The sequence below is a fragment of the Polyodon spathula genome, chromosome 16 (genome assembly GCF_017654505.1).
Source record: "Polyodon spathula isolate WHYD16114869_AA chromosome 16, ASM1765450v1, whole genome shotgun sequence".
Classification (NCBI taxonomy): domain Eukaryota; kingdom Metazoa; phylum Chordata; class Actinopteri; order Acipenseriformes; family Polyodontidae; genus Polyodon; species Polyodon spathula.
In genome coordinates this window covers 34915660-34942951 of record NC_054549.1, presented here as the reverse complement: position 1 = coordinate 34942951, position 27292 = coordinate 34915660, and the positions used below count along the sequence as shown (strand labels likewise).

Sequence of the window (27292 nt, the reverse complement as noted above, 5' to 3'; positions counted from 1 at the left end):
CTCAGCAGCATTTTAAAGACACGCATTGTTCGTTGAATTGGTTCACTTCGGAACGAGATCTGAGTATCTCCTACGTACCAACATCATGCTTTTATAACAAGTTTGACAATAATATCATTAACAATAGATGTTCCTCTATAACATACAAGTACATTAATCTCAGAAAACCCCAAACCTACCCGGCACCTTCGTCTTCAGAATTCAGGTTCAATTGACCACAGCTGTAAAATAGTTTGAACGCTTTCCTGGACACTGATTGGATGTCAAAGCCGTCATCAATCCTTGGTCTCATTACTCTATTTAAGGTTTAATGTCTCACTTCAAAAGCATTGTGAATAACAAAAATCAAATTGAAGAAAATAAATTCTGGTTTAACTCATTGTAATACTCACATTATATATCTGAAAAATGAACTACACTGACTACAAACCCACTGGGTGTATTTCCCCTGCCTTAGTGCAGCAGAGCGCCGGCAGGGTAAAATAACATAACAAATAAACACATCTATGCAACACGTAGAATTGTATATAATAAAGTAGTTTTTAACTGCTTTTTTTGCTTACTTTTGCTTAACAGTACCATGATTCTTACTGATGATTTTTTTTTTCTCGTTGAAAAGCAAAAATAAATGAAAACAATCTGACCATAAACAACCAATCACACAAACCTACTGTCAAATAAATACCATCTAGCTGCCCTGGTTTTCAGAATGTTTATATTAGCATTGCATTCCACGCAATATCATTCCTTCCTCTCTCTCTGTCTGTCTGTCTGTCTGTCTGTGTGTGTGTGAGAATCAATTTTCTGCAAAAAGAAACTTAACCGTGGTCATGCATACAGCACCATCCTTCACCAAGTTTGAAATGTGTCATGCTATTAACTTTGGTGTCACCTGTCAAGATGCTAGAAGTTCAGCTTACAACACCTGCTGTATGAAGCCCTTGTTCAAGGATCCCATACTAGAAAGTACCGTACAAATATTAGTTTCCAACTTCAAGAGTATTACGCTTCCAGATATACACTGCAATCTTTCTACAGGTCAGCTGTGGCCAGAGGTTTTCCATCATCCTAAGAACTAACACATTTTGCTTCATAAAGTTGAATGAAACCTGCTGAATGGTGTGTTACCATTATGTTAACATATTGAATTACATACCGCTTTGTAGTTTTCCCATATACTTTAACCAATAACTGAATTTGAAAAAAAAGGGACATTTCAAAATCTAACATGAAATACTGTACTACTATTATGGCTTCTGGTACTTTTGTGATAACATTTTGTAGTTTATTTGAGAAATGGTGTTAAATAAAACATTCTCAATTATGTTTCTTAAAATTATGTCTCAATCCCAAAATTTTAGGTGATGCAAAACTCTTGGCCATAGCTATGTAATGCAGACAAAATTTATTCAGCCAGCAACAAAACAATCGTGCAATACTGCATACTTTAGGGGTTGATGTCACTTTTGGTAAAGTTCCTTGCCTCTGGCCAAGCTAAGGCATCACCCTGAAGGAAGGCCAGAATTACTTCCACTTTATAAACAGGAAAGGTAAGATTTTCCTCCATTGTTCTGTACAAATAAGAAAATAAATGTGATCTGATAAATCTACATCGGACTTGCCTAAAAATAAAACAGGAATTATAACGTTAGGTTACTTACCGTAACCCTGGTTCCCAGAAAAAGAAGATGGCCACCAAAACATGGTTTATGGGATATACGCCTGCCTATTGGTAGGTGTCACTGAGCTCTTACTATCAAAGCTGCTGATAGGCCCCCTTCCACCGTCACGCAGGGAAGGCTCCGATCTCTTTTTGCGTCGAAACCTTGATGACAACCGACGTGATTTTGCGGTTGGTGGCCATCTTCTCTTTCAGGGAACCAGGGTTACGGTAGGTAACCTAATGTTCCCTTTCAATTTGAAGATGGCCACCAAAACATTGTTTATGGGAAAATGAATACCAAAGCCGTCGCGAGGGAGGGAAGAACAGCACCACACATCTCAGTCCTGCCTGACCAAAGGTCAGCGGTACAAGCGTGCAAACCTCAGGGACCCTTGTGCCCAGTGAAGGCAATGAGGGATCTATCACATTATGGCAATAGAACCTGGAAAAAAGTATGCGGCGTAGCCCAGCCAGCCGCATCACAAATCTCAGCAATGGAGGCACCTCTAAAGAGGGCCCATGACATAGCCACACCTCTAATGGAATGTGCGGATATCCACCCAGGCGGGGGTAAGCCAGCACCAACACACGCAGTCGAGACTGTCCACAATCCAATGCGACAGTCGCTGCTTCGAGGGGCTGTCCCGTGGCAGACAAACAGCTGGTCAGAATGATGCAATGCTCTCGTCCTATCCACGTAGCATCTCAATGCCTGAACTGGGCAGAGGAAATTCAACTTCATATCCTCCTCCAAAGTAACCGGTGATGGAAGAAAGGACTCAAGATCCACAGACTGATTAATGTGGAAGACTGTGACCACCTTGCGGAAGAAAGCAGGGCTTGCACGCAGTGACACTATGATACCATCATCCCAAATACGCATGCAGGAGCAATGCACAGATAGCACTTGCAGCTCACTAACACACTTTGTGGAGGTGATAGCCAAGAGGAAGGCTGTCTTCAGAGACAGATACTTCAACTCGATGGAGTATATAGGATCAAACGGGGCCTGCGTGAGAGCCTCCAGTACAACCCCAAGGCTCCATTCGGGGAGAGTAGCCCTCCTAGGAGGGCGCAATCATCGAGCGCCTCGGAGAAACCAGGTAGCCAGAAAATGCGCACCCAGAGACACTGAGTCAACGGGGGCATGACATTTAGAAATAGCCGCTAGGTATACCTTCAATGTGGAAGGTGATTTAACAGCCTGAAGCAGATCCTGCAGAAACTGCAAGATGACAGGCATGGGGCAAGAGATTGGGTCATGACTATTAGTCCAGTACCAATTCTGGAAACATTTCCACTTCCACATACAACAACCTAGTGGAATGTGCCCTAGCATTCTGCAAGGTACCCACAACCGCGTCCGACAGCACTAAGGCTGACCAGCTGTCCCATTCAGGGGCCAGTCCCACAGCTGGAGCCTACCCGATTCCGGGTGCCAAAGTGTGCCTCTTGCCTGACTGAGGAGTAGGGATGGGACGGTATGACATTTGCACGGTATGATAACCATTAAAAAAAAATACCGTGGTAACCTTAATATCACGGTATGCAGTAGTACATCATGCAAGTTATCAAATAAAGGCTCAGATGAAGAAAGACTAATGCACAAAACACACTTCCTTTCATGGAATGATTTAAACATTTGGTATTTAGTATTTTACTACGCCAAATAACTTGGTATGTTTCTTTTTTATAAAGACAATCAGAATATATATATATATATATATATATATATATATATATATATATATATATATATATATATTTTTTTTTTTTTTTAAAAAAAAAAACCCTAAAGTTGTACACTCTCAATGTTATACAACAGTATTAAGATATACTATTTGCTCAAAAGGACATGGTGCTGTAGTTTGTTAAAACATTTTAACTATAAAATTAAATAAATAAATAAACAAACAAATAAATAAATAAATACTTTGTTTAGCTGATGGCAAATAGAATTGGGAAATGATCTGTCTTTTGCTGCAAACATGTACCCGTACAGGTTAATTGAAAGCTTGCTTTCAATTAAAACAAATAATTGGGCTATTTTTTAAGGGACTTTTGGCTAGAAACCCTGCAGAAATCTGGCAACCATGCTCAGCGGTGTTTGAACACAGTATTATTAACTTCAGCTCATGTTTAGTCTCAGCTGCGAGTTTCTAGTTGACTTGTCCGTACAGGTTCAGAAAAAGAACACCCACGAATCAGTCCAAAACAACGGTATTAATATTCACAAACTATTTATAATCGGAGATATTCTAGTCTTTGAAAACTGTGTCGTAAATAAAAATGTTTTTTTTTTTTTTTTACAAGCTATGCATACAAACCCGCCAAAGGAGGTAAAACTCAAATTCGAATATCTAAATAAGGCATATATCATTTTGTGGTTTTAAGGGATATTTTAAACCCTAAAATCATTACGTGCTCAGAAAGTTTATGTTGTAAACATATTAATAAAACGTACACGACTTAGTTCTGTATGAACGTTACAGTACCGGCAATCAATCTTCCAAATACAAGCGTTAATTCAGTTTTTATTTTATTCTGGCGCTTCCTCTCCCACTTCCGCTGTGTGTTCCACCATTAATGCACCGCTAATGTTTTCGAGTTGCGATCGAGTACCGTATAATCATCGCTCAATAAAGTGAGTTTCAGCGTGACATAAGCGCTGAATGAGCTTGGCTTTAAAATAAAATAAACTGAAGAGAGACAAAAAGTGAAAAATATCCATGCTTATGGATTTATAATAATGTTATAATTTTAGTTTTTTAAAACTGTTTTTTCTAACAGCGCTGGGACTGCATGTTATACATTAGGAACAGTACAATATTCGATCATGTACATTTTTATAGTTTTGTTGTATTGTTGTGTTATAATAATGAACACTTAAGTCTGTTTAAATTCAATTTCTGTTATATATTTGCGTGTATTTTTGTTGTGTTGTGTTTGCTAAATAAATAATATTTGAAATTAAACCATTACAGTTTCTTTAAACTCACTCGTGAAAGCATTGTCGGCCAGTACATAATCAGCTGTTCCAATGAATCGGGGTCCTTGTAACTATTGGACAACTTTGTGAAAACGGTCTACGAAATCCATCTTAAAAAGATCAGGCGCGACACATGGATACCTAATGAGGACCCTCCAAAAAATCTGCGTGTACCAAATAAGCCAGTATTATTATTAAGAAAAAATGTCAACCGTCGATTCAGACGATGCATTCGATTTTCTCTTTAAAATAGTTTTGATTGGGGATGCCGGTGTGGGGAAAACTTGCATAGTTGAACGGTTTAAGTCTGGGGTTTTCGTGGAAAGACAAGGCAGTACCATCGGAGTCGATTTTACGATGAAAACCATGGATATTCAAGGAAAACGAGTTAAGGTATGGGTCTTTGAGGGAGTTTCTGTTTTTTTTTAAATTGACCTTTTTATTACGAGACATGGTGGTCGATGTGGTGTCGTTGTCCATCGTTTTCAAAACCAACCAAATGTATTTAAGGAAATTGAAATCGTGAAAGTTTTATATATATATATATATATATAATCACCGCGTATTGTGTACTACTGCACTGAGACTAGCTGATACATCGGTGAGTCATTTGAGCAGTTTACAGGACTTCCACAACAAATCGAGTCACCTGCCAAAGTATTGTCAGGAATTTCACAGTAACAGATAGGATTAGTATAGTACTAAACTACGACGACTGAGATTATTATTAACACACTGTCATTGCCATGTTTTTACTTAGTTTCTTAGAAAGATTTTTGACGTTTTCACAAACAGTTTGTCATTGTCTTTTATAAATAGTTATAGCAATGTGTCACTTTTGCATGGTACATTAACACTGATATTTATTTCACAGGAGTTTGACACGTGATATAATCATAATAGAGAAACGCTCTGTGAACTGAATCTATTACCACAGTGCTTAAGCATTAGTGACACAATGACTTTTGCATTGTCACATATATTGGACACCGGTTGGCTTGTAGACAGCTATTGTAAATGAAGGATTAACGTTCAAGATAAGAATATTTCATGATTGACATTTATTACCGATATTAATTCTTTCAGGTTTTCCTATTAACTGCAATCTGCTTCACATACAGTACTAATAATATTACTGTATCTACTACTACTACTAATAATAATAACAATAAGAATATTGCACACATTATGATATGTTTAGTATTTCGGTAGTCTCCTAGAATGACAGTCCACAACAGCTTTAATTTCCACTGGAGTTCATTCATTCATGTATTCATTGTGTTTCTGCTGATGCATCTGCTGACTCAGACTATGCTGAAGCAGGGCAAGGCCTGACAATGAGCAGATGATTAGCTGTGCATCACATTAAAACAAGGTTTTCAGCATCAAGCACACAGCAGGAACTTGTGCTCTTTGGAAACACCACACCTAGCCTGCGATGAACGCTCCTGTGATGCTGATATTTACCTGTTTTCTATTTGGTGATTTCGTCCATGTGGTTTCACGAAGCAGACCAAGTTGATCAGTTTGTTTTATATCCACAGTTTTAGCTTTAGTCACGCGGTTCCTGCTTTCTAATGTCATAATAAGCTGAAAAAGTTTGCATCTGCTGCTGTTTAGCGTACATTACATAATCAAGCTCTGATGTACGTCAGGCAGCAAACCACAGAGTACTCGTTTGAGATATTAAAGTGTGCCCTTGTTTATACATTTTGGAGGGAGCTGTGAGTGCTAGGTAGGCAGGCAACACAGTGGGTGTCAATATGACCATACTAGTATCACAAAACTGGTGGTGTCCTCTTCAGTAACGTGCATGCCCCTTGCTTACAGTTGCAGATCTGGGACACCGCAGGGCAGGAGAGATTCCGCACCATCACACAGAGCTACTACCACAGCGCTAATGGAGCCATCATAGCCTACGACATCAGCAAGAAGGGCTCCTTCGCTTCCGTGCCAAGGTGGATTGAAGACGTCAAGAAGTATGCAGGTTCCAACATTGTGCAGCTTTTAGTCGGTGAGTGTTGCGCAGCGTAGTCCAGTGATTGGGGGGGCAAGAAATCAGTCTGGTTCAGTTGTGTGCGTGACTCAAGGCGCTTCAGTCTCAGTTCATCTTGCCTCTGTGTTTAAGCACAAACATGAAAGACATCTTGTATAAAGTGTGTTATATTCTACACTGACTGAACGGCTACATTCACAAAGATAAAGCAAGATGATAAACAGTTTTTAAAGAGCACACAGTAGCTTCAGGACATAGCACAAATATCAGTTGGGTTGCTAGCAACAAGTTTTCAAGAACAAATTAATGTATGTATTTATCAAATCTGCTTCTCGGCCTCAGGTTGGTGCAAACTTTGTACCATTTGAATCCAGAATTAAACTGTAACCTGCAGTTTCTTTTAATATCTTTTAAAAAGGTAACAAATCGGACTTGACCGAGCGCCGGGAAGTTCAGTTTGAGGAGGCCCAGGCCCTGGCCAGCCAGTTTGACCTCTTCGATACCGTGGAGACCTCAGCCAAGGACTGCAGCAATGTGGAGGAGGCCTTTGCTAAAGTGGCTTCGGAGCTCATGCTAAGGCACGGGGGCCCCATGTTCAACGAGAACGTGACCGACAGCATAAAGCTGAACGGCAAAGACGCGGGGGAAAGCTGGGGCTGTGGGTGTTGACATCCACGCTGGATGGAGACCTCCTGGGTTTTCTCCGAGGTGACTGACTGTGCAATGGTTAATCTCTTTTCTCCTGGGGACCAATTTTGGAGATAATTATTTGATTCCGTATTAGTATTTATTTTTCCCAGTGGCAGATGTACATAAGATGGTCACACTGCTAAGCAAACAAAGAGAAACTGAACTTAATTAAACCTAAGGCTTGTGCTGAATAATGTCACTAAGTGGAGGAACTGCAATAATATAACTATTTTTAAGGCCATGAAGTTATATTTTCATTGATCACCCTTTATCCCCTATAGGCGATTTTAAGAACTGGTTGGCTATCACTTGTAACAGCTCTACAATGCTGCCCAATTGTTGCCTTTGATTAGCACTAATTCTGTGGTTAGAAGCTTACAGAACCTGATGTATCATTCCAGCAGTTTGCCACCTTTTGAGTGGACTGAACCTTACTATCACTGACCAATACCTTTTGTGATATTATTTGTAGATTTTAATAACATTTCAGCTATTTAAATTGCAATATGTGTGTATACACAGCATTGAGAATTATGTATTTTTTCTTATCAATATTTTACTGTGCTGCCATGGAAACAAAACTCAAGGTTGTAAATAGTGTCTGGTTGCAAAAAATAAATAAAAATAACCTTCTTTGGCAAGCCATTTTTTTCTATACAGATTCAGCACCCTGCTTTTAATGTATTAATCACGGCTGCGTTCTGATGGGAATTGATTTTGTTGCTTGTTGCACAGGAGTGGCATATTCATGTCTTTAATAGTGATAATAATAGAGCGGTATGGATGCTGTGGTTAATACAACTCTTTGGCCTCTTCTGAATCCAGACGAGGATATGCTTTTGCAGTGGGAGACGCCTATAGGAGAGCTGAAGTAAAGAGGTATCTAGTGTACATTTCTTGGGAGCTTTCTATTCACTTAGTATAATCTAAAGCAGTAGCAGTTATGATTTTCAGTGTCTCCTTCCTCTTGATTTGAAAGAATGGATTTGTATGGCTTTATTATAATGAGTTTGTTGGGGGGGGGGGGGGGGGGGGTGTTATCTGTGGTGTGCTGTATTTCAATTGCTTTCCTCCTAGAGGCTAGAGTATGACTTCTGTGATGATGTCACGCACATTCTTCATTGGCCAGTCTGTAGCCAAGAAAAGGCAATGCATCGCCAAGCCTTGGTTGCTTAACACTTACTTGAAAGAAGCAGAAAACAGGGGAACACAATGATATGTATGCACAGATAACAGTTAAAGCTTACATGAATGTTTGTATTATATTAGTGTATTAAATATGATTTATAACCAAAGAGAACTGAGAATAACTGACTGAAGGAAATACTATATGGACCTTTTTATCTGTTCCCTGACAAAATGTGTTTTAAAAAAAAAAAAAAAAAAAAAAACATGAATACAGTGGTAATGTGCAAAAGCAAAGCTGTACTTGGGACCAGTTTAACCCATTAAGTCCATTGTCCTCATTTGAGGGAAGGCTATTTTAATTTTTTGGAGCATTTTTAACTGGCATTTATCTTTTTTTTTTTTCATTTTCTGTTTAACTATATTGTTATAACTTTAATTTTGTTAACTGCAAAAGTTAAGTCTAAATGTAATGTATCAAATTGCATAAATACAGCTTTTTTTTTTTTTTCAAAGAAAAAATTATTAGATACTTAATGGGTAACATATTATCATCAGCATTGGTAGAATTACATTCAAAAGAATACCTTATATCTGCCAATATTAATATTTTGTACATTTTTATAGTGATCTATTTGATAGTAGTTGTTTGCACATTGTGTGGTATAATATAAAAGTACGTTAACAATGTTTTAGGATTAAACTTTATTTAGGCGTGTTTTTTTTGTAAACTGGATAACATAACAGCCCAACTTAAACTGTCAATTGTGGACCAGTTAAAAGATGCTCATTGCGTGACGTATACAGGACTTCATTAGTTGTGACTGCAAGTAAGCATGCTAAAAGAAAGAAATTTATTTGCTTATTGAAACTTGGTCACATTTCAGTGTTATTCAAACACCCTTGGTTTTGGTTGAGAGAATTACAAGAAACTCTGTGGGTTGATTGAATGAGCCTTATACTATACGCACCATCTCTGTAGTGCTGAATGATTCATATTGAATTCAATTTTCTCATATCAATTGCGGATATTATTTTGGCTTGCTGATAGTTTTTTTTTTTTTTTTTTGTGATTTCCAGTATATGTCTATTTTCCAAAAGGTTTTTGAACATAATAGCCATTAGCAGTGCCTTTGTGTAACAACTACCGAGAATTAAAACCACACAGACCCAAGAGCCTTAGCCTGAATCATGGGCTACCTGTTTGTTTCAGCTTCTCTTGTGTTGTATGTCTTCCAATAATGAAGAAATTTGTAACTTTTTTCTAAATTTAATTTGAACTGTTCATTCAAAAGGCACAGTAGAATATAAATTTGTTTAATGTTTCTCAAATTAGCTTTTTTTTTTTCAGTAACTGTTTTTTGTACTGTTCTGTTAAGGTTAATAAAGATCAGCTGAAATTAGCTATGGCTGTAGCAGTTTCTAAGAGAGGTTTGTGTGGTAAACATTAATATCAGAAAACGTATCTAGAGCACTCTGTGCCTTGCGTTTACAATGGAAATCCTTTTGACGAAGTTTGCGTTCAATGTATGATTACTCCTTAGTTTTTTTTATAAAACAAGAGATGGAAAATCAATAAGTTTTGTAATTATGGTTTGATTTAAATGTTTATAAAAGGTGATTTGGTGTTTGAAATTTGCATGTAACTGCACATGTACTGTACATGTTGACATTTTTGCAATCTGACTTAATTAACTTTATAGGCTTATAATATATTTATTTCTTTTAAGAATCAGTTTTCCATTTGTACTTTTAATAGACACAAAATAATTTAAATTGTAAATGTTAGGGCTTTGTGTGGTTTTACTGAAATAAATAGTTTTCTGAAAAAAAAAAAAGCTTTGGTTTTTTGCTTTTGCAGTTTGTCTCCAGCAGAGGGGGCTCTTTCCAAGTCTGATTGAGGTAAGGCAGCATCTGTGAGCAGAGCCTGCATGATTTAATGCACAACGTGGTTTAATGACCCTAGCAATGACAGTATTCTCAGCAGGAATACTTTAAAAAAAATGTCTTTTAGAGAATTAAGTATTTAAATGAAGACCCCTTGTACTTGCAGAACAAATGTAGTTAATAAAGCTCTGTGCTCACATCCAACAGCTGTAACCCTTTTCTTAATTACCATTCTATGCCCCGCTTGTCATACAGCTGCATTCATTAGTCAAAACAGTAAAGCTCCTTTTATAAGCTGCACCAACTAACACAGGAAATGAGCTTATTCTCAGGTCACATGAGGCAGCAAAACAGAGACATGGTTACATAAACACAAGAGGCAGGTGGAATGAACATGCTTTGCTAGAACCCCCTCAGTCCTTGCCTCTATTAAAATGTTATGGGGAGATGATCCGGTCAATGTTTTGATTTTTCGATACACTCACCTGGCCTGTCACAACACAGATAGCAAATTGATCAAAACGTTTAATACTGTATGTAAATATATACTGCAATTCCCAAGACCGTCTTCTATACATAGCTCAGCCAATCAGATGTCAGGACTGGGAAAATGAGCACCATGACCTACATGGGATGTAGTAAAAATAAACCAAACATTTCAACAACAAGCCTGTATCGGTCTTCAATTCATGTTGAGGTTTATTTATTCTATTCAGATTACAGGTCATATTTAATGTAAATGGCAGAAAACTAGATACATAAAAAAAAGTTTTTATAATAACAGAACACATCTGTGCAGGTACAGCTACCTTGGTATGCCTTTGGCAGTTCCAAACTGTCTATTCTGGCTGAAGGCAGCAGGTTATCTAGAGCAACACTTTAACCCCTTAATATCCTGCCATGGCAGAGGTTTACAGTCTTGCTGTCCAATAAAAGGATTTCACTAATGGCAGTTTAAGACATTTTTAAATTAGAACATTTCTGTATAATTAAAACAAGAACTAAATTTCTGCAACAATTCCTGGGACTCAAACACTGCATCCCTGTAGCAATCAGCATGCAAGAGTCTGAACAGCACATTAGTTAAAGTTTAAAAAAAAAAAACAAAAAAAAACACAATATAAAAATAGCATTGTTAATGTTTATTATTTCACAACCAAACTTAATATTAAAGTTTCCACAATGAAACACACCTACATATACAAATGTAACAGACTAAATAAATAACACTACATGTGCAGTTTACGGGTTATTTAACCAAAATGTGTGAACATAGTGCAACAGCTACATTTGACAGAAATACACACATTTCACTTTTTTTTTTTTTTTGTTGCAAAAACTACACATACTGCAGGGTGTACACCATTGGCAAAACTGTTCTTAAACAGTTAACAGTAAATGCTTCCCACTAACATGATTCAAGTGTGAATACATTTACCCAAAATCTAAAATTCAAGATTTTGTTTTATGATTACTAATAGTCAACTGTTTATATATATATATATATATATATATATATATATATATATATATATATATAGATATATATATATATATATATATAACATATATAGGATATATATATATATATATATATATATATATATATATATACCAGTATAAACACACACACACACACACACAGTACCAGTCAAAAGTTTGAGTACAAACTGGCACTCATAAGGACCAAACAAGATCAGGCAGGCCAAGGGTGACCTCAGAATCAGAGAACATTCATTGAAGTTCATTCAAGTCACAAGTCTGCAAAACTGGCAATTAATTGCCCCTAAAATAAAAGCTGGCCTAACTGGAAGAATTACTGCAAAGAAACCATTGTTAAGAGTGCAGAATAAGAGGAAGAGACTTGCCTGGGCCAAAAAACACAGAAACTGGACGTTTAAGGAGTGGAAGTCGGTCTTATAGACCGATGAGTCAAAATTTGAAATATTTGGATCCAACCGCCGAGTATTTGTATGACGCAGAGAGGGTGAGCGCATGAGTTCCGCATGTGTGGTTCCCACTGTCAAGCATGGAGGAGGCAGTGTCATGGTCTGGGGTTGCTTTGCTGGTGACAGAGTTGGTGATCTTTACCAAGTCCATGGCAAGCTCAACCAGCATGGCTATCATAGCATACTTCAGAGGCATGCCATTCCATCAGGATTATGGCTAGTTGGGCAGTCCTTCATTCTTCAGCAAGATAATGACCCAAACACACCTCAAAGTTGTGCAAGAACTATCTGGCAAAGAAGGAAAGTGAAGGACAACTCAATCTAATGACCTGGCCTGCCCAGTCTCCAGACCTCAATCCCATAGAACTTGTAGTGGACGAACTGGACAGAAGAGTCAAAGCAAAGCTACCCACAAGTGCCCTACATCTATGGGAATTGCTGCAGAAGAGCTGGGAAGACATGTCGGGTGATTTCCTGCTGAAACTTGTTAACCGAATGCCTCGTGTTTGTGAGGCTGTTATTAAGGCAAAGGGTGGTTATTTTGAGGAATCCAAGATTTAGAGACAATTTTCAATTTTCCTGAACATTGCTTTGATACTCCTTATGTTTTGTTCTGTATTTTGTAACATGTGTTTCCATTTTCAATTACAGAAACACATACAACGTAAAACATTGTCATTTATGAAAAAAACCTAGTTTCCAACACGTGTACTCAAACGTTTGACTGGTACTGTATATATAAATTTATGGTCTACGAGTGACTTGACCAACTCTTTCTGGTTTGTTTTGGTGTTCATCTGTGAATTTAAAACTTAAAATCATAATTCCTAATACTGCATTGAAGATTCTTAATCTTCAAAACAAACATAGAACTAACCTTTTAAGGACCAGGCTTCTTTTATATGTACAGTAAAACATACATACAAAGCTTTTAAAAACTGCCCTGAAAATCCATCATATACACAACACCTGAATCAAAAATCTTGTTTATTCTGATGGAGTTAAGAGATTATATATATATATATATATATATATATATATATATATAGATAGATAGATAGATAGATAGATAGATAGATAGATAGATAGATAGATATATAGATAGATAGATAGATAGATAAATCTATCAAGTATACAGGTCCAATAATTAGGTCAACCATTACCAATGGGCAGATCATTAAAACCTTTATGTTACTTTGTACATACATGGTTCATGTTTGAAACAGAACTGCTGTTTATGAATGGGAAAGGGGCATTATTAATATGCTGAAGAGTATGGTTTACAATAGATGTCTATTCATCTGTTTCTTGACAGGACAAAAAGAGTTTTAAATGATTCTCAATAGTTAATGATGAAGCTTTTATAAAAACAAAACAAAAAAAACCCCACAGAACAGTGTTGAAAACACTTACGAGGTGGAGGGTGGTCAGAACATTTCTGGTTAGTAGGTACCCAATGTATTCACAAAAAAAAAAAAGTCTATGCACCAGTAAAATGTCCACAAAATCAGATGACAACCCTTTACATCATTTATACTCTACTCTCTTTTTTTGGCATCGGGAGAGCTAACAACTTCTAAATCAGGATGGTAGAACAAAACAAAAATAACTGGTCTTTAAAGAGGCGCAAAGTTTTCCTGTTCAAAGATGAGCTGTACAGCAGCATCTACATCCTGCACTAGATAGCCTGGCTCCACCAGTGCCGGGTCGAAGCGGAAGTCTCTGTGGCCGTGGAACACAGTCTCTGTAATGCACTGGCTGGGGTCGGACGGTACCTGCGTGTGGGGATTGTAGACTCCGGTGCACACCAGAACAGACCTGCAGCTGGTAGCAGAGGGGGGGGCCAGTTCTCTCTCCCAGGCATTGTCCGACTCTTCCTCCTGGGAAATGGCACTGGCATTGCTCCCTGTCCCCGCCACCACCTTGGCCAGTGCTTTGGAACTTTTTCTAGAGTTCTCTTCCAGGTAGCGATTGTACAGGTTAGCACCATAGATATCGGTCATGAGGTTATCTCTGTAAGATTCAATAATTCACACAAGATATTATAGATGAGCAAACTGTACACATGCTCAAACCAACAGTGTATCAAAAATGTGTATCAAATATATGACTGTGTGGAGGGGATTATTGTGGTAATATACATCCCTTTCATTCACTGCATGCATAATTGTACCATGCTATGTTCCCTATCTATTTTATAATGGGTTTTTTTTTCCACATTTGTGGCAGGGCAACTTCTCAAACACCATAGAGTACGCACAAACTGTTTTTAAATTTCAAAATATGTAAAAAAAAAAAAAAAAAAATCGTGATTGAAGGGGTTCTGTTAGGCGATCTGAGTTTAGTTTTTCAATTCTTTGGGGTGGGGTGGTATTTCAATTCAGCTTGACAGTTTCCATGCCCTTGATATACAATTCTTTCAGGTATGTTGCTAATATAGTACATGGTTACTCATACTGGAAAACGTGGATTATTTCTCACCCTATGGCATACAGGTTTCCAATCGGATTCCTCCATTCCCTCTTCGCAGCCTGAGATCTGATCAGATACTCTGCATAGTGGTATGTAAGCTCGCTAGGTTTGCCCATCAGGGCCTCGTACTTCAGCTCTTTGCCCGTTATCTTCTTATAGATGTTCTCCAGACAAACTAGGAACGTCCCGTGGCCAAACCTGAAAGAATAAACGACATTGTCGTGAATATTCAGTGCCTGGAGTTGAAGCCATGCAGCAAGTACAAATACCAAGAAAGATTCTCTATTGAGGTGTGTGGTTGAGACTGCTTTTGCCAAATACTTTTTCAGAAGGCAAGGGCTTAAATATGTTTTTGTCTTCTTTAAAAAGATACAGGAAGCCAGGTGTTGGCACATTACCACAGCAGCATTGGAAATAAATGAAATGTTATGTTCCTGAAACAAGTCACGTAGTGAAACACAGCATGTTCTGATCTCTGTTCACATCAGCACGCTGTATGTTTATCCAGGCCCCAGAGGCAGATAAGATCAAAATCCCAAGCTAAATTTGGATACTAATAAGACCACCACACAAAAATAAATAAATAAACAAAGAGAGGAACTGGACTACTATAATGAACGTATGCATTGTTTATATATATATATATATATATATATAAGGAATAAAACCTAGTTTGATTGTTGGGAAAACGGACAAAGAAATAATTAACAAATGGTTTATGTTTGGTCTGCTAGTTGGAGGCCAGCATATTTACCAGCAGCCCAACCAGTATGACAAGCCAGGAGATCACGAGACCAGATGATTCTGTGCTCAAGCACACGCTGCAACAGGAACTATGAGAAAAACATGTTGCATTCCAGTTGGCCAGTACTTAAATATTTCTACTGTACTACATTAAGACAAAACTGCAACAAGTATTCTGTTGTTGTACTATCTGCTCCCCCTGAAGGTATTGAAATTAAGGTTGATTAACAATGATGCAAAGACGTTGGTCATGTCTGGTCAACGGTCATTCCAAAAGCATGCCTGGGCGCTATAAACCAGTAGAACAAGTGGTACCATTACATTTATCAGTATGGCAATCTGATTTTTCATCAGCAAGCTTTAAGTCTATTTATGATTAACTGTTCTCATAATCTTTTAGTTCTTCATTGTTCTTTTTTTATATTCTACATTAAACGAGTAGGGTTCACAGGCAGCATAAGAACAAGCAAGGTTTTAGAAATGCAAGCGTTATGCCCCACTGCATAGCCTAATTACATCAACCTTGTTTAGATCTCTCTGATCTGGTCTTCATGATATTGTGAAAGCACATCTATTATTTTCTCATAAACAGAGGAGATATTTTACACCTATTCCTTTGTGGTCAAGCAAAATTATTAAAAAAACAAATTGTTTTGTAATCAATGAGAACGCGGATTTCTACAAAACAATGAAATAAATAAGACGCACTCACGAAAGACAGGGAGAGACACACACTCAGTGGGAAACGTGTGTACCAAAAGGTGCAAAATCCAAATATAAGTACACACACAAATTATATATATATATAAAATGCATTTCCAGTTTCTTTCGTTTCCCCTGCAGGCCAGCGGCATGTACAGTACTAAAAGGGATTGACTGCACATTATTCCTTAGTGGTTATGATAGCTTGCCCTTTCCAAGGTGAGAGAGCATGTAGAACCAATACTAACACCATTCTTTTAACCCTTTACTGCGCAAGTGTTTTGAGCAATTGTGAATGCCAATAAATGCTTTCTCGCACACAGACAATCATAACGCTGAATTAAATAGAAGACAATCTTCCACTTTTATTTAGAAAACAGAAAGGACATTTATAAAATAAATAAATAAATAAATAAATAAATAAAGGATTGAGGCATGTTCCAAGTTTAATGAACGCAAGTAACCAAGCCCCCAAGTTGTTCCTACACAGCGGCATAGGAATCGAATCGGGGAACCAAGAAAGCTTTTCAGCTGAATGGTAAAACAGACAGCAGAATTTTGAGACCATGCTCACTGCGCACAGAGCTGCCCCCCTTCTTTCGAGATCAGACAAGGCCTACCTTGGTGACTGTGCTTCAGCCATCCACAGGAGGTCCACGTTACAGGCCAGCACAGGTATATGCGGGTAGCTCTGGCTGTTGTGGGCACCTCCTAGGTTCCCATTGGTCAGTAAAACGTCGACAATCAACTGTAGGTTTGTCTCCCATCGGATTGGCTCACCAAACAGAATTACAGCTGCAAGAAGAGGAGATACTGTTTTCCTCCTCAACTAACCGATCTATATAGCTGTTGGTTGACCAATTCAAAACCGAAGCAACACATTTACACTGCAGTGAGAATGGAGGATTACTTCGTATAAACTTGGGGAGACCATGCGCCGAATCCCAGAAGTCGTGACTTTTTTTTTAATTGATCCTAGTTAACAAAGTACCAGGTGGACTACATGAAGTCTTCGCACTTAATATGCAACTTGGGGAAAAAAACCAAAACACAGGAGGTAAAACCCATTTCAAGGAGGTTGTTAGCTTAATATCTGTTACTGCAATGTCAAGTGTCATGTAGCCATTTTTTTGTTGTGTTATTCAGACTGTTCATTATTAAAATTGATTATTTTGCAATTGTATGAACAATTGATTTTGGAAAAAGGATGGAAGTCCGTAGTCTTGATGCTGAACAAGACGGCAACACCTAATAAGACTCCCAATTGCCCTTTGTTTAAAAATCTTCAAGGAGGTATGAAGACAATTAAAAAGGTTCCAGGTTAAAATGAACCACCTCATTTCAAGGTCTGTACAGCACATCATGCTGTTATCCACCCCTTTAAAAAGGCCAGTGACATTCAGTTAATGGATCATCCAGTTCACTCTAGTCAAGAGGCAAGTAAAGAGACAAACAGCTTTCAAAATGTATGCGGTATCAACACAGCTACAGAACATTTCTCCACGAGAAGAGAATCACAGCTACAGGACCCTCTCTTGAAAAATGATGCTTCCCCCAGACACTGGGGAGTAACTTTCTCTTAAAGATACAGTAACCCAAATTAGTCTGTGAAGTGATATGGAGAGAGTTGTCCCTTAAGTTAAAAATATACAATAGTACTAAATACACAATTTTTGTATAATTTTACATAATTTTAAAAACAGATACCGATGAGAAGTAATCTTTCATAACTGACATTCAAATAACAGAACAGGAAAATCTAAGAAGCTTCAAATCGATTTTTGTTTTTCATCATGAAATATTGTACTTACCATCTATTTTCGGCAGATTTACATCAGAGGAAGGCTACAGCGTGGGGGGGGGGGGGGGGGGGGGGGGGGGGGAGAACACTCATTAATTTGAGATACATTTTTATTTCTGTTATGCAGGTGGCTGCATATTCAAAAGACTGATCTTTTGTAAGCGCTACAGATTGGTTAGTTAATGCATAACATTTTAAACCCAGACACTTATTCGCCTGTCCTTTTTCCAGCTGAAACCAGTTACAACTGGGCTGAATTATGTAACTTCCATCATCTTAAAAAAACAGGACATATAGAAACTGGGCTCTTAATAAGACAGGCATATATTTGAATAAGTAATAATGTTTACATTGATAGGTGTCTCATCAAAATGGAAAGGCTGTAATTTCTTAACTTCAACCAATGATCTGGTATGGATTTCTTTGACAGAGCATGTGCAGCCAGTTTTGGCTACCCTACAACATTCCACAAAGACCTGAAGAATAACCCCAACCATGTCGTACAAAAGGGAAAAAAAACAACATGTGCAGGTTAAAGCAGACCCTAAAAAAACCACAACCCCCCCCCCCCCCAAAAAAACAGTCTTTTTAAAAATGCACACACAACACCGAATTTAGCACCGAATTTAAATTCTGAGGGTTCTTATTTTATAGGAAATTTTAAATACCTTGGTTAACAAAATATATAGAATCTGTTGGACATGTACAGATATAGAATACCTTTGGACGCAATTTTATTTTTATTTATTTTTCCCCTATTTCGACAACATCTGTCTTTAAAGCTGTAATCTTAAAGTTCATGCATGTCCTGCTTCCTGGCAATGGTAAGTGTTATCTCCCCCAGCCCAATTTATAGCCAGAGCCTTCCACCACAAATGATTGCCACACTTTACAATATGGCCACAACAGACTAACGGAACTTGACAGCTTCCTTTATATTCAGAGGTTATGAACTACTTACTTTCTCTCAAACCAAGGCCTTTGTCCTCAAAAGGTTGGTATTGATTGTAACTGTGCAATTGATTTGTAAGCTACCAACAGGCATTCATTCTGTGGTTATTACAGCATTAGAACAAAATAAAAATTTGTAAGGCTACAAACACATTTTCTGCCCCACTAACTAGAGGCTGCATCCAAAATGAACTGGCTTCAGTCAATGTAAAACAATGAAATCAATGAGCTTTGTGCTCGTTTGTTTTGCTCAAGACCAAAACAAAATATTCTTGGAGGGGGAAAAAAAAAAAGAGTGCAGTTTATTCTTTGTAGAAAGGTAATATAATACCATATGAATTTAGAATGCATGTAAAGTAGTATGCATCAATTTCATTCCATAGTAATCCTTTCAGTTATCAATGTCTTATCACTTAACAGCTTGAACTATATACCTGCAAGAAACTTCTGAAATAAGCCTACTAAGACATACATTTAAGTGAAATTATTTTCTGACCAATGGAACGGCATTTTGAAGTGCTTTCTCCTACCACACCAGAACTCAACTACACATTTTCACATGGTGGGCAAAGAATTTTACAGCACCTGCATTTAACGGAAATGAAAAGGAAATGCTTCCTCTGAATTTCTCCATGCATTTTGAACCCGACAGCCTTCTCTCTGCAGTACAATTACTCACCTTTCAACAGACCATATCTATGTACAATTGCATCAAGGTTTTTCCAATCTAGATGAGAAGTACTCTTGCAGGCGCACTGGGAAATAGCAGCTGCTGCCACTGAAAATGAAGAGGTTTATTACTCTGAACACTCACCAGTACTTTCGGTCTTCTATTGTGGTCGACCATGTCTAGCAAGGGGAATGATTCTCGGAGTGCGTCAATAGTAACAACCTTGGAAAAACCTAAGCTTTTGGAAGGTTGGTTAAGGATAAACAAATATAACAGATAGAAGATTATACCTCTAAAAAAAAACAAAGTCACAGGCATGGTTACTGCTCAGAGTTGTATGACCATATGGTATTTTTCTGCGCTGCTATATCAATGCTACATCACCCTGCCTAAAGCAAGTTTTATCCATTATCAAATCAGCCAGGCTTGGTTTAGAACATGTGTTTGACTGGCAGATACTTCCTAGCCGAGAACACCCAGATTACTGGTTTGGACTCCAGACAGCAGACTGATGCTTCAGAAAGCATGCAGGCATAGTGCTGTGTTCCTGCACAACAAGAAACAACAAGAAATATACCCAGTGTTCTAGCCGGTCATGGTTTTGTCCAATCCCTATTCAGTACACTGCTTATACCATCTCATGCTCTATTGTTGTTTCTGCTTAGATAACTATTTCACTAGGCTTTCAAACTAATCTGATTTTCACCTTGAGGTTCCACCAGGACTGAAAGGGTTAGAGAACATTGGTTAGTAAACCTGGTAAATAATGACTTAAGCACAAGCCGCTTTATATTTAGAAAGTGCAAGGTATAATGTATCCCTTTGTTACCACCAGAACAGGGTTTGGAAAGCTTCTTTCTGTATGACACTGCAGTTATTTACAGTGACAGACCTTTTATAATATAACAAGATATATAACTTGACCAGAAACCTTAAATAAATAAACTTTTAGCTGGAATGTTCAGTGATCTCTATCACAGCCAAAATACTTCTATGCCTCTCTACAGCCCTTCATTAAGAGGCTCTACAGCCCTTCAGTAGAGAGGCAATATATATATATATATATATATATATATATATATATATCTATATATTTATATATATATATATATATATATATATATATATATATTATATATAATTAATAAAAAAAAAAAAAACAGGTCAACTAAAGTGAACAAAAACATTAAACTATTGTGTTTAAAAGGTTAGGTAATTAAAGAACCCTTCCCTGTACTTTTCAAAGCACTTAAACAGATTTAACAACCAGTTGGATTTGTTTCAGTGTAATTACATATATAGGTGTCAGTTAATTTCTTCTCACCATCTGAAACACAATAGTGCCCAGATTGTCAGATCAGTTTGCAAACCCTGTATTTACAAAGGAACACCCCAATATTCTGTACATGCGTCATTTTGGTCAGCTGTTGCATAACTATTCATTTTCTCTTGATAGCTTGTACTTAGAAGTACACAAGCATGCATTGAATCTGTTCAGCTACAAAAAATAAAAATGGCCAGGCAAAGATTGCATAATGCATTGAATGTGGAGGTTAGTGGGCGATATTAAAGTATGCTTGTATGTTAACATGCAAACCAGTTGAGGCAATTATAAAAAGATGTCTACAACAAACAAAACAAAAAAAAGATACTTTTTGGCAATATCGAGCACTGGTCCTTGTCCAGACACTAGCACACACTTGTCTTGATACTTTCTGAACATTCGTAAAGGGCTATGTGACATCATCACCTGGTCCTGGGAAATCTGTAAATCAATTGCATACATAAATAAATAAATAAATAAATAAAATAAATAAATATGCATACATTACATATCTGTTAAAAGATGAACTTGCATGTCACTACAGCACAGAGATCTGAAGCCATGTGCGATGTTAATGTGATGTGTCAGTATTAGTTCATGTCAAGTGCCTTGTGATCATATTGTATTCAATCCTGTGTTGCATATTAAGGGCTTTTTTTTTTTTTTTTTTTTTTATCATTCCTTAACATGAAAGACACTGTTATGTCGTCTTCTGTCTCAACACTCATTGGATGTCATGTGTCAGCACTGAAACAGGATGGTCTGTGTTTTTGTTTTTTTTATCCACAGTCATAAAACAAGGAATAGGGATGTATCAGCAATTCAAACCCTTTCACCACAAAACTAACAAACTAAAAACTGATGGCAGGAAGCATCACCTCAAAGGGAAAAGAGTAACTTTCAAGACTGCAGATGAAGAGACAGACACTTGTGTACAGTAATAGTACAGGTCAATTGCCCAGTTCACACACACATATTATATATCTATATCTATATCTATATATATATACGCATGAGGGAAAGCATGTGCTATACAGGGAAATGAACCTTGGTGGTATTTGACACCATGTGTCATGGGGCACCATTCTAACATTTCTATTGTACTGTAGTGACCACCACTTGTTAAAGCAATGGCTTGTATCTTCAGATGGGGGGGGGGGGGGGGGGGGGGAATCATGGGAATTGAAGCACTGACAACCTGGAGCGGGGGGCGGCGGGGGGGGGGGGGGCGGGGGGGAGGGGGGGGCTGACCTGTTGACACATAAACCACACTACCATCCCACAGGTTTAATCAAGCCAAACCGATACTCACAGGCACTCCTAGAATATGAGACAGCTGGTCTGCTTTGGTCTGGCGTAGGCAGTTCCCTGCATTTGTGACAAACACCACAGGCACAAGGAACTGCCTTTGAGGATTAACTAATTTTTGGAAGGCTTTTTTCGCTGCTGGGATGGGCGTCTTTCCTCGGACCAGCACTCCATCAATGTCAAACAGGAGACCAAAGCCAGGCTGCAACTGAAGGAAAAAAATAAATTAACAGTTAACAAAAAACTTTTAATGGGGTAAAGCCAGAAATATGGTGATCACGCTTTAATGTAACATTTTAGTAGCACTGTAAAATACTACATAGTCACAATTCAATACATAAAATGTTACATGGCAAAGCCAAGTTACACTAATCAGCTCCTTAATTTTAAATTCAAACCGAATGCAAAAAGAGAGTTCAGTTACATTGCTTTTCACAATCACTTGTCCAAGAGTTTCATTGAACGGAGTCAGCTCAGCAAAAAAAATGGGGGACGTCATGTGATCAAAAATAAAAACGAAGAGCCCTAACAATATAGTAGGGACAGTTATTTACAATTCGCATGGCAGCAGGTGCCATCATTAATTACCAGGCAACAGGTGCCATCATTAATTTTTTTGATCAACTTGCCCCACTAGCCTCACATGAGGACTTAACAGGCACTTTCTCCAAACACTTATCTTTTATTTAGTTAGGGTAAACTCAGAGAGACTTAAAAGAACAAAGACATGTGGAGACTTTAATTAAAAGTAGCTTGGGATCAGGTGCGTTGAAGATACGGCTACAGTACAATGCCAGTCCTGGAAAATTAGTGCCATGGATCACGGATCCGTTTACCAAAACACTCCCAACAAACAAAACTAAAACACTGCACTAGAAAACTTCTAGACCAGGAGATAATTGGGATTCAATTTGCTTATTTTGCTCCATCAAGCTAGAATAACCTTCCTGCCGAAATAAGGGCAAGCATTAACCTCCCTGTTTTTAAGCATCTGTTATTACAACCCCAATTTAAAAGCTTTAAATTTGCTCCCAGCCGCAACGTAAAGGAAGTCTCAAATGAAAGAAAATGTAATTCAATAAAGTGTACAAAATGTTCTTAAGCACGCCAAGGAAGCAATTTAACACACAGTGAACCCAACAGTCTTTTTGTGATCAAAGTGGAAAATCAAATTTTCCATCTTATTTTACACTCCAAATAAGGTGCAGATTAGTGTATTGGACTAGTAGGGGCTGATGTAAAGATAGGTGCAATGCAAACAACTGTAGCCGCAAAATCCAAAATATTTTTCACTGCGGCCTATGTAAGCTTGACAGCAATGCAAATTATGCAACACCCACAAATAATGAGGGTCGCAATGAGAGCCGCCTGTGCATCGGGCTATTTAGCGGACACACTTACAGCCCAGAGGTGAGATGTGTTAGGAGTACTGAGAGCAGTAGGCTCTGTATGAGATTTGTGGAGCACGAAAATCAAACCAAACCAAAAAAATGTCTAAGGAAGGAAGCAAAGTCCTCTTGGCACATGGAAAAAAAAAAAAAAAGTTTTCTGAGGAGGAGCTGAAAGTCCTTATGACCAACATCAGTTATGATACCATTGCCCTTCTCTTCCGAAGGTTTTCCTGCCGCTCCTCAACAAGAGCCAGGCGTAGCCGCTTCAAGAAGTGTACCACAGCTACCATCCTGAGGCTAATGACAGGTCTCTGAAGGTGTGTGGTTTTATACAGCTCTTAATTACTCGCTTCTACCATGGTTTGCACCTTGTCAGAAGAGGTGAAAAGTTTTTGGAGGGTCAACAATTGCCCAAGTGCAATGCAAAATCCTTACATCTCATTATAATGTTTACACCCACTTAGTATTCCAGGTTCCTGTCCAATTCATGCTCTTTTCTTTATCTGAATACATGTAGATATCACTTAAAACTAATTAATGAGGGAAAAGTCCTAATTTGATAGTGGGTGCAAAGCCCCATGTGAAAAACATTCTTTACATACGCCGCATTTTTAGTGGTCACTAATGTCCCACTTTACGCCACCTAAACACATTTTTTGGCAGCAGTATGGGTGTTTTGCAGCCGCAAATCACTTTGGACATATCCTTACATTGGCTCCTGAGTGTATTCTTGAATATGTAAACAGTATACCACACCAACTAGTAAATGTTTCAGTAGTAAAACTACCAGTAATGTGTCATTCCCGAATCTCCAGGTGCATCGTCTTCTCTGGTATTCATTTTAAGGCATAAAACAAAAAACTGAATCCATGAAATGAAGGACAGCAGTTTGATCCTAAATGTCAAAAGTAGATCAGACTCCAGATTTACTTTTCGCATCATTTGTGTCGCCTAACAGCTTTAAATTGTGTCCATTTGTAACTTCATTGTTTTTGTGCTTTAAGCTTCATTGTCAGTGCATTTCTTCTCCTCTTTGGGGATTACACAGATTTCGTCCAGTCTGCTCGCATTTGCAAAAAAAACATTTGTGTGATGCCCAAGTGAAAGGGATTTTGCTTTGAACAGTGCACATCCAGCAGAGATCATTTTAAAAACATGATTTCCAATGCTCTGCTAAATAGGCCACATTCAGATTAGGTTCCAGAGCCTAACGAAATGCCAAACAATACCTCTGCTACCATTTCAAAAACAAATAAATCTCCTCATTTTTTATATAATAGATGGGGCACTTGTCCAGTCCAGTCAATCTTGACAATTGTACTCCCACGCTCTCACCCAAACCCTGGCGGCTCAGACACCACAATACCCGGGGAGGGGTTACTTCTACCCCCTTTCACAGTACAATGACATGCAAGCTGTAGCTGGACTTTGTTGAAAACTTAGTATTGGGTCCCTGAGTGGCCCATCTGGTAGACACAGAGCCGTGTGGTGCACAGGGCGAGTCGCTCAGCGCAGGTTCGTGTCCTGGCTGTGGTGCTCCCGTGAGTTAGGGAGGTAAAACCGCATGGGACACCTGCAGGGCTGGCCTTTGTCCAGGGTGAAAAAGGAAGCTGACTTTGTCATGGGATCAGAAGACACCAACTGAACCTTCGGGTCTCCTGAGCCACATGGTGAATTGCTGTGGTGAGGGGAAAAGCGACTGGGCATTCCAAATCAGGAGCAAAAATCTGGGAAATACTGCAATCTGACAGTTACATTTTGTGCATAGCAACCAATACTGGTGGAAATGACAAACCATGCCTACGAATGCAAGATACTGAAACACAGTAATAAACGCAGCCCACTCAGCAAGTGAAACAAGGGGGAAGATCACATGTGCGCTGCTCTGACATCTTAAATTACATTTCGCAGCGGATCTAAATCACTTACGCAATCTGAAAGGATATCTTTTGAACTTAAAAATAAACATGCGACCCCATCTGACAGATACAACGCCAAGATAACTTGCAGGGAAAGACAGCATTAGTGTTAAGGAGTTAATAAAAAAGCAGGTAAGAAGACTTACACAGGACTGATTGTGGTTTCAAATGAATGTATCATAAACATGAAGCAATACATGTTCTGTTTCTTTTACCATGTGTAGTGCATTTGTACAGGCAGGCAAACTGTTATTAAAGATTAATTGTCTTCGACCACAGGAGAAAACTGGGGATGTTTTTCTTGGCTGGTGTTCAGAAAGCACACCAATTACTGCTGAGGAGCACAACTTCAGGAAGTGAGCAGCTGAGAGACAATAAGGCATGGACTACACATTACAGAAAACAAGAGCTACCTTCACGGTCCACCAAAAAACACCAGCCGATACATTTACAGCGCGAGCAAAAATACCCAACCATTTCTCGAAGTACATGTTATTTTCTATACATAATCTGTGTACTACAAACCATCTCAGTGTAGTGCATTTTAATATGTTGTTAAACAAACCAATAATTTAAAAACAAAAATAAAAACACCTTTGTTGATTACTGTAAAACTAAAACCTGATTATATTTGGAAAAGTTCAAATAATTACACAAGACAGTGTTTATTTATCGGAAGGTGGTGTTGTAAAGAGCAAATAGAGTAATATACAGCAGCGATACACAAGACAACCGAGTAAAAAAAAGGACTCCCAACAACAAACACAATGTTTCACAGATGCGATCGCTTACCTTGCTGTCTGAGGCAATACCGCAGCGTCCCAGCCGAACCGTTCTCTCAACTCGCGGGCTACAAATAGCGTTGGCAGCCCGGTTTAAATATGAGAAACCTCTCATTGTCGTTTTCTTTAGCTCACCGGAGAACCAGACTAAGATTAATGCAACCGGTGAGCGTAAAACTAACCAAAATGCCGGATATACCCTTCTTTCTTCCCCCACTGTTCTATGCCTCTGTTATATCTCTCAAGGACGTACTGTGACGCCATCACAGAGGGAGGTGTCCAAAACCTTTTCAGGGCCGGGGGAGAAACATTAGATTCCTCTGGCAGTGAGTCAGCCAACGAGCGGATGGGGTGCTTTTAGGACACGAAATAGTCGTGCGCAGCTGTAATGACATACCTGGTCCTTTTAAGAATTGTAATGGACGTGTAGATTCTTTTGTGAGGAAATCCTTTAAAAATAATAATAAATAAATAAACACACACACACAAAATCGACTTATAAGTAACTTTGAATCTTACACAAACCGCCCCCAACATAGGAACTATTAAAAATGCTTTGTCCCATTCCTTCATTGACTTTTATGATTGAAACAAAAGGTCCATAGAATTATCATTTGTGAAATGTGATATATTTGCAAAATCTTGGATACTGTGGAGGCTGTGTCCAGTGGTTAAAGAAAATGGCTTGTAACCAGGAGGTCCCTGGGTCAAATTTTGGTACAGCCATTGACTCATTGTGTGACCCTGAGTCACTCCTTGTGCTCATTCTTTCCAGTGAGATGTTGTTGTAAGTGACTCTGCAGCTGATGCATAGCTCACACCCTAGTCTCTGTATGTCACCTTGGATAAAGATGTGTGCAAAATAAACAAATAATACTGGACCTGCCAACCAAACACCTACTATCAGTCTGTGCAACAGGGAGATGCAG

General features: G+C 38.3%; 2 protein-coding genes across 2 annotated transcripts; one reads left to right on the top strand and one right to left on the bottom strand.

Moving 5' to 3' along the window:
* Window positions 1-4783: 4783 nt before the first annotated feature.
* Window positions 4784-8844, top strand: LOC121328716 (ras-related protein Rab-43-like). Its single transcript, XM_041273712.1, has 3 exons — window positions 4784-5045; window positions 6483-6666; window positions 7067-8844. Exons 1-3 carry the CDS (start codon window positions 4857-4859, stop codon window positions 7315-7317), a joined length of 624 nt encoding a protein of 207 aa, XP_041129646.1. The 5' UTR covers window positions 4784-4856; the 3' UTR covers window positions 7318-8844.
* Window positions 8845-13873: 5029 nt separating this feature from the next.
* Window positions 13874-26610, bottom strand: LOC121328715 (haloacid dehalogenase-like hydrolase domain-containing 5). Its single transcript, XM_041273711.1, has 8 exons — window positions 26374-26610; window positions 22276-22479; window positions 21292-21404; window positions 19784-19877; window positions 18029-18062; window positions 16838-17012; window positions 14781-14969; window positions 13874-14312 (listed from the first exon to the last, which is right to left on the bottom strand). The coding sequence occupies exons 1-8, from the start codon at window positions 26476-26478 to the stop codon at window positions 13916-13918; spliced, it is 1311 nt and encodes a 436-aa protein (XP_041129645.1). The 5' UTR covers window positions 26479-26610; the 3' UTR covers window positions 13874-13915.
* Window positions 26611-27292: the final 682 nt, after the last annotated feature.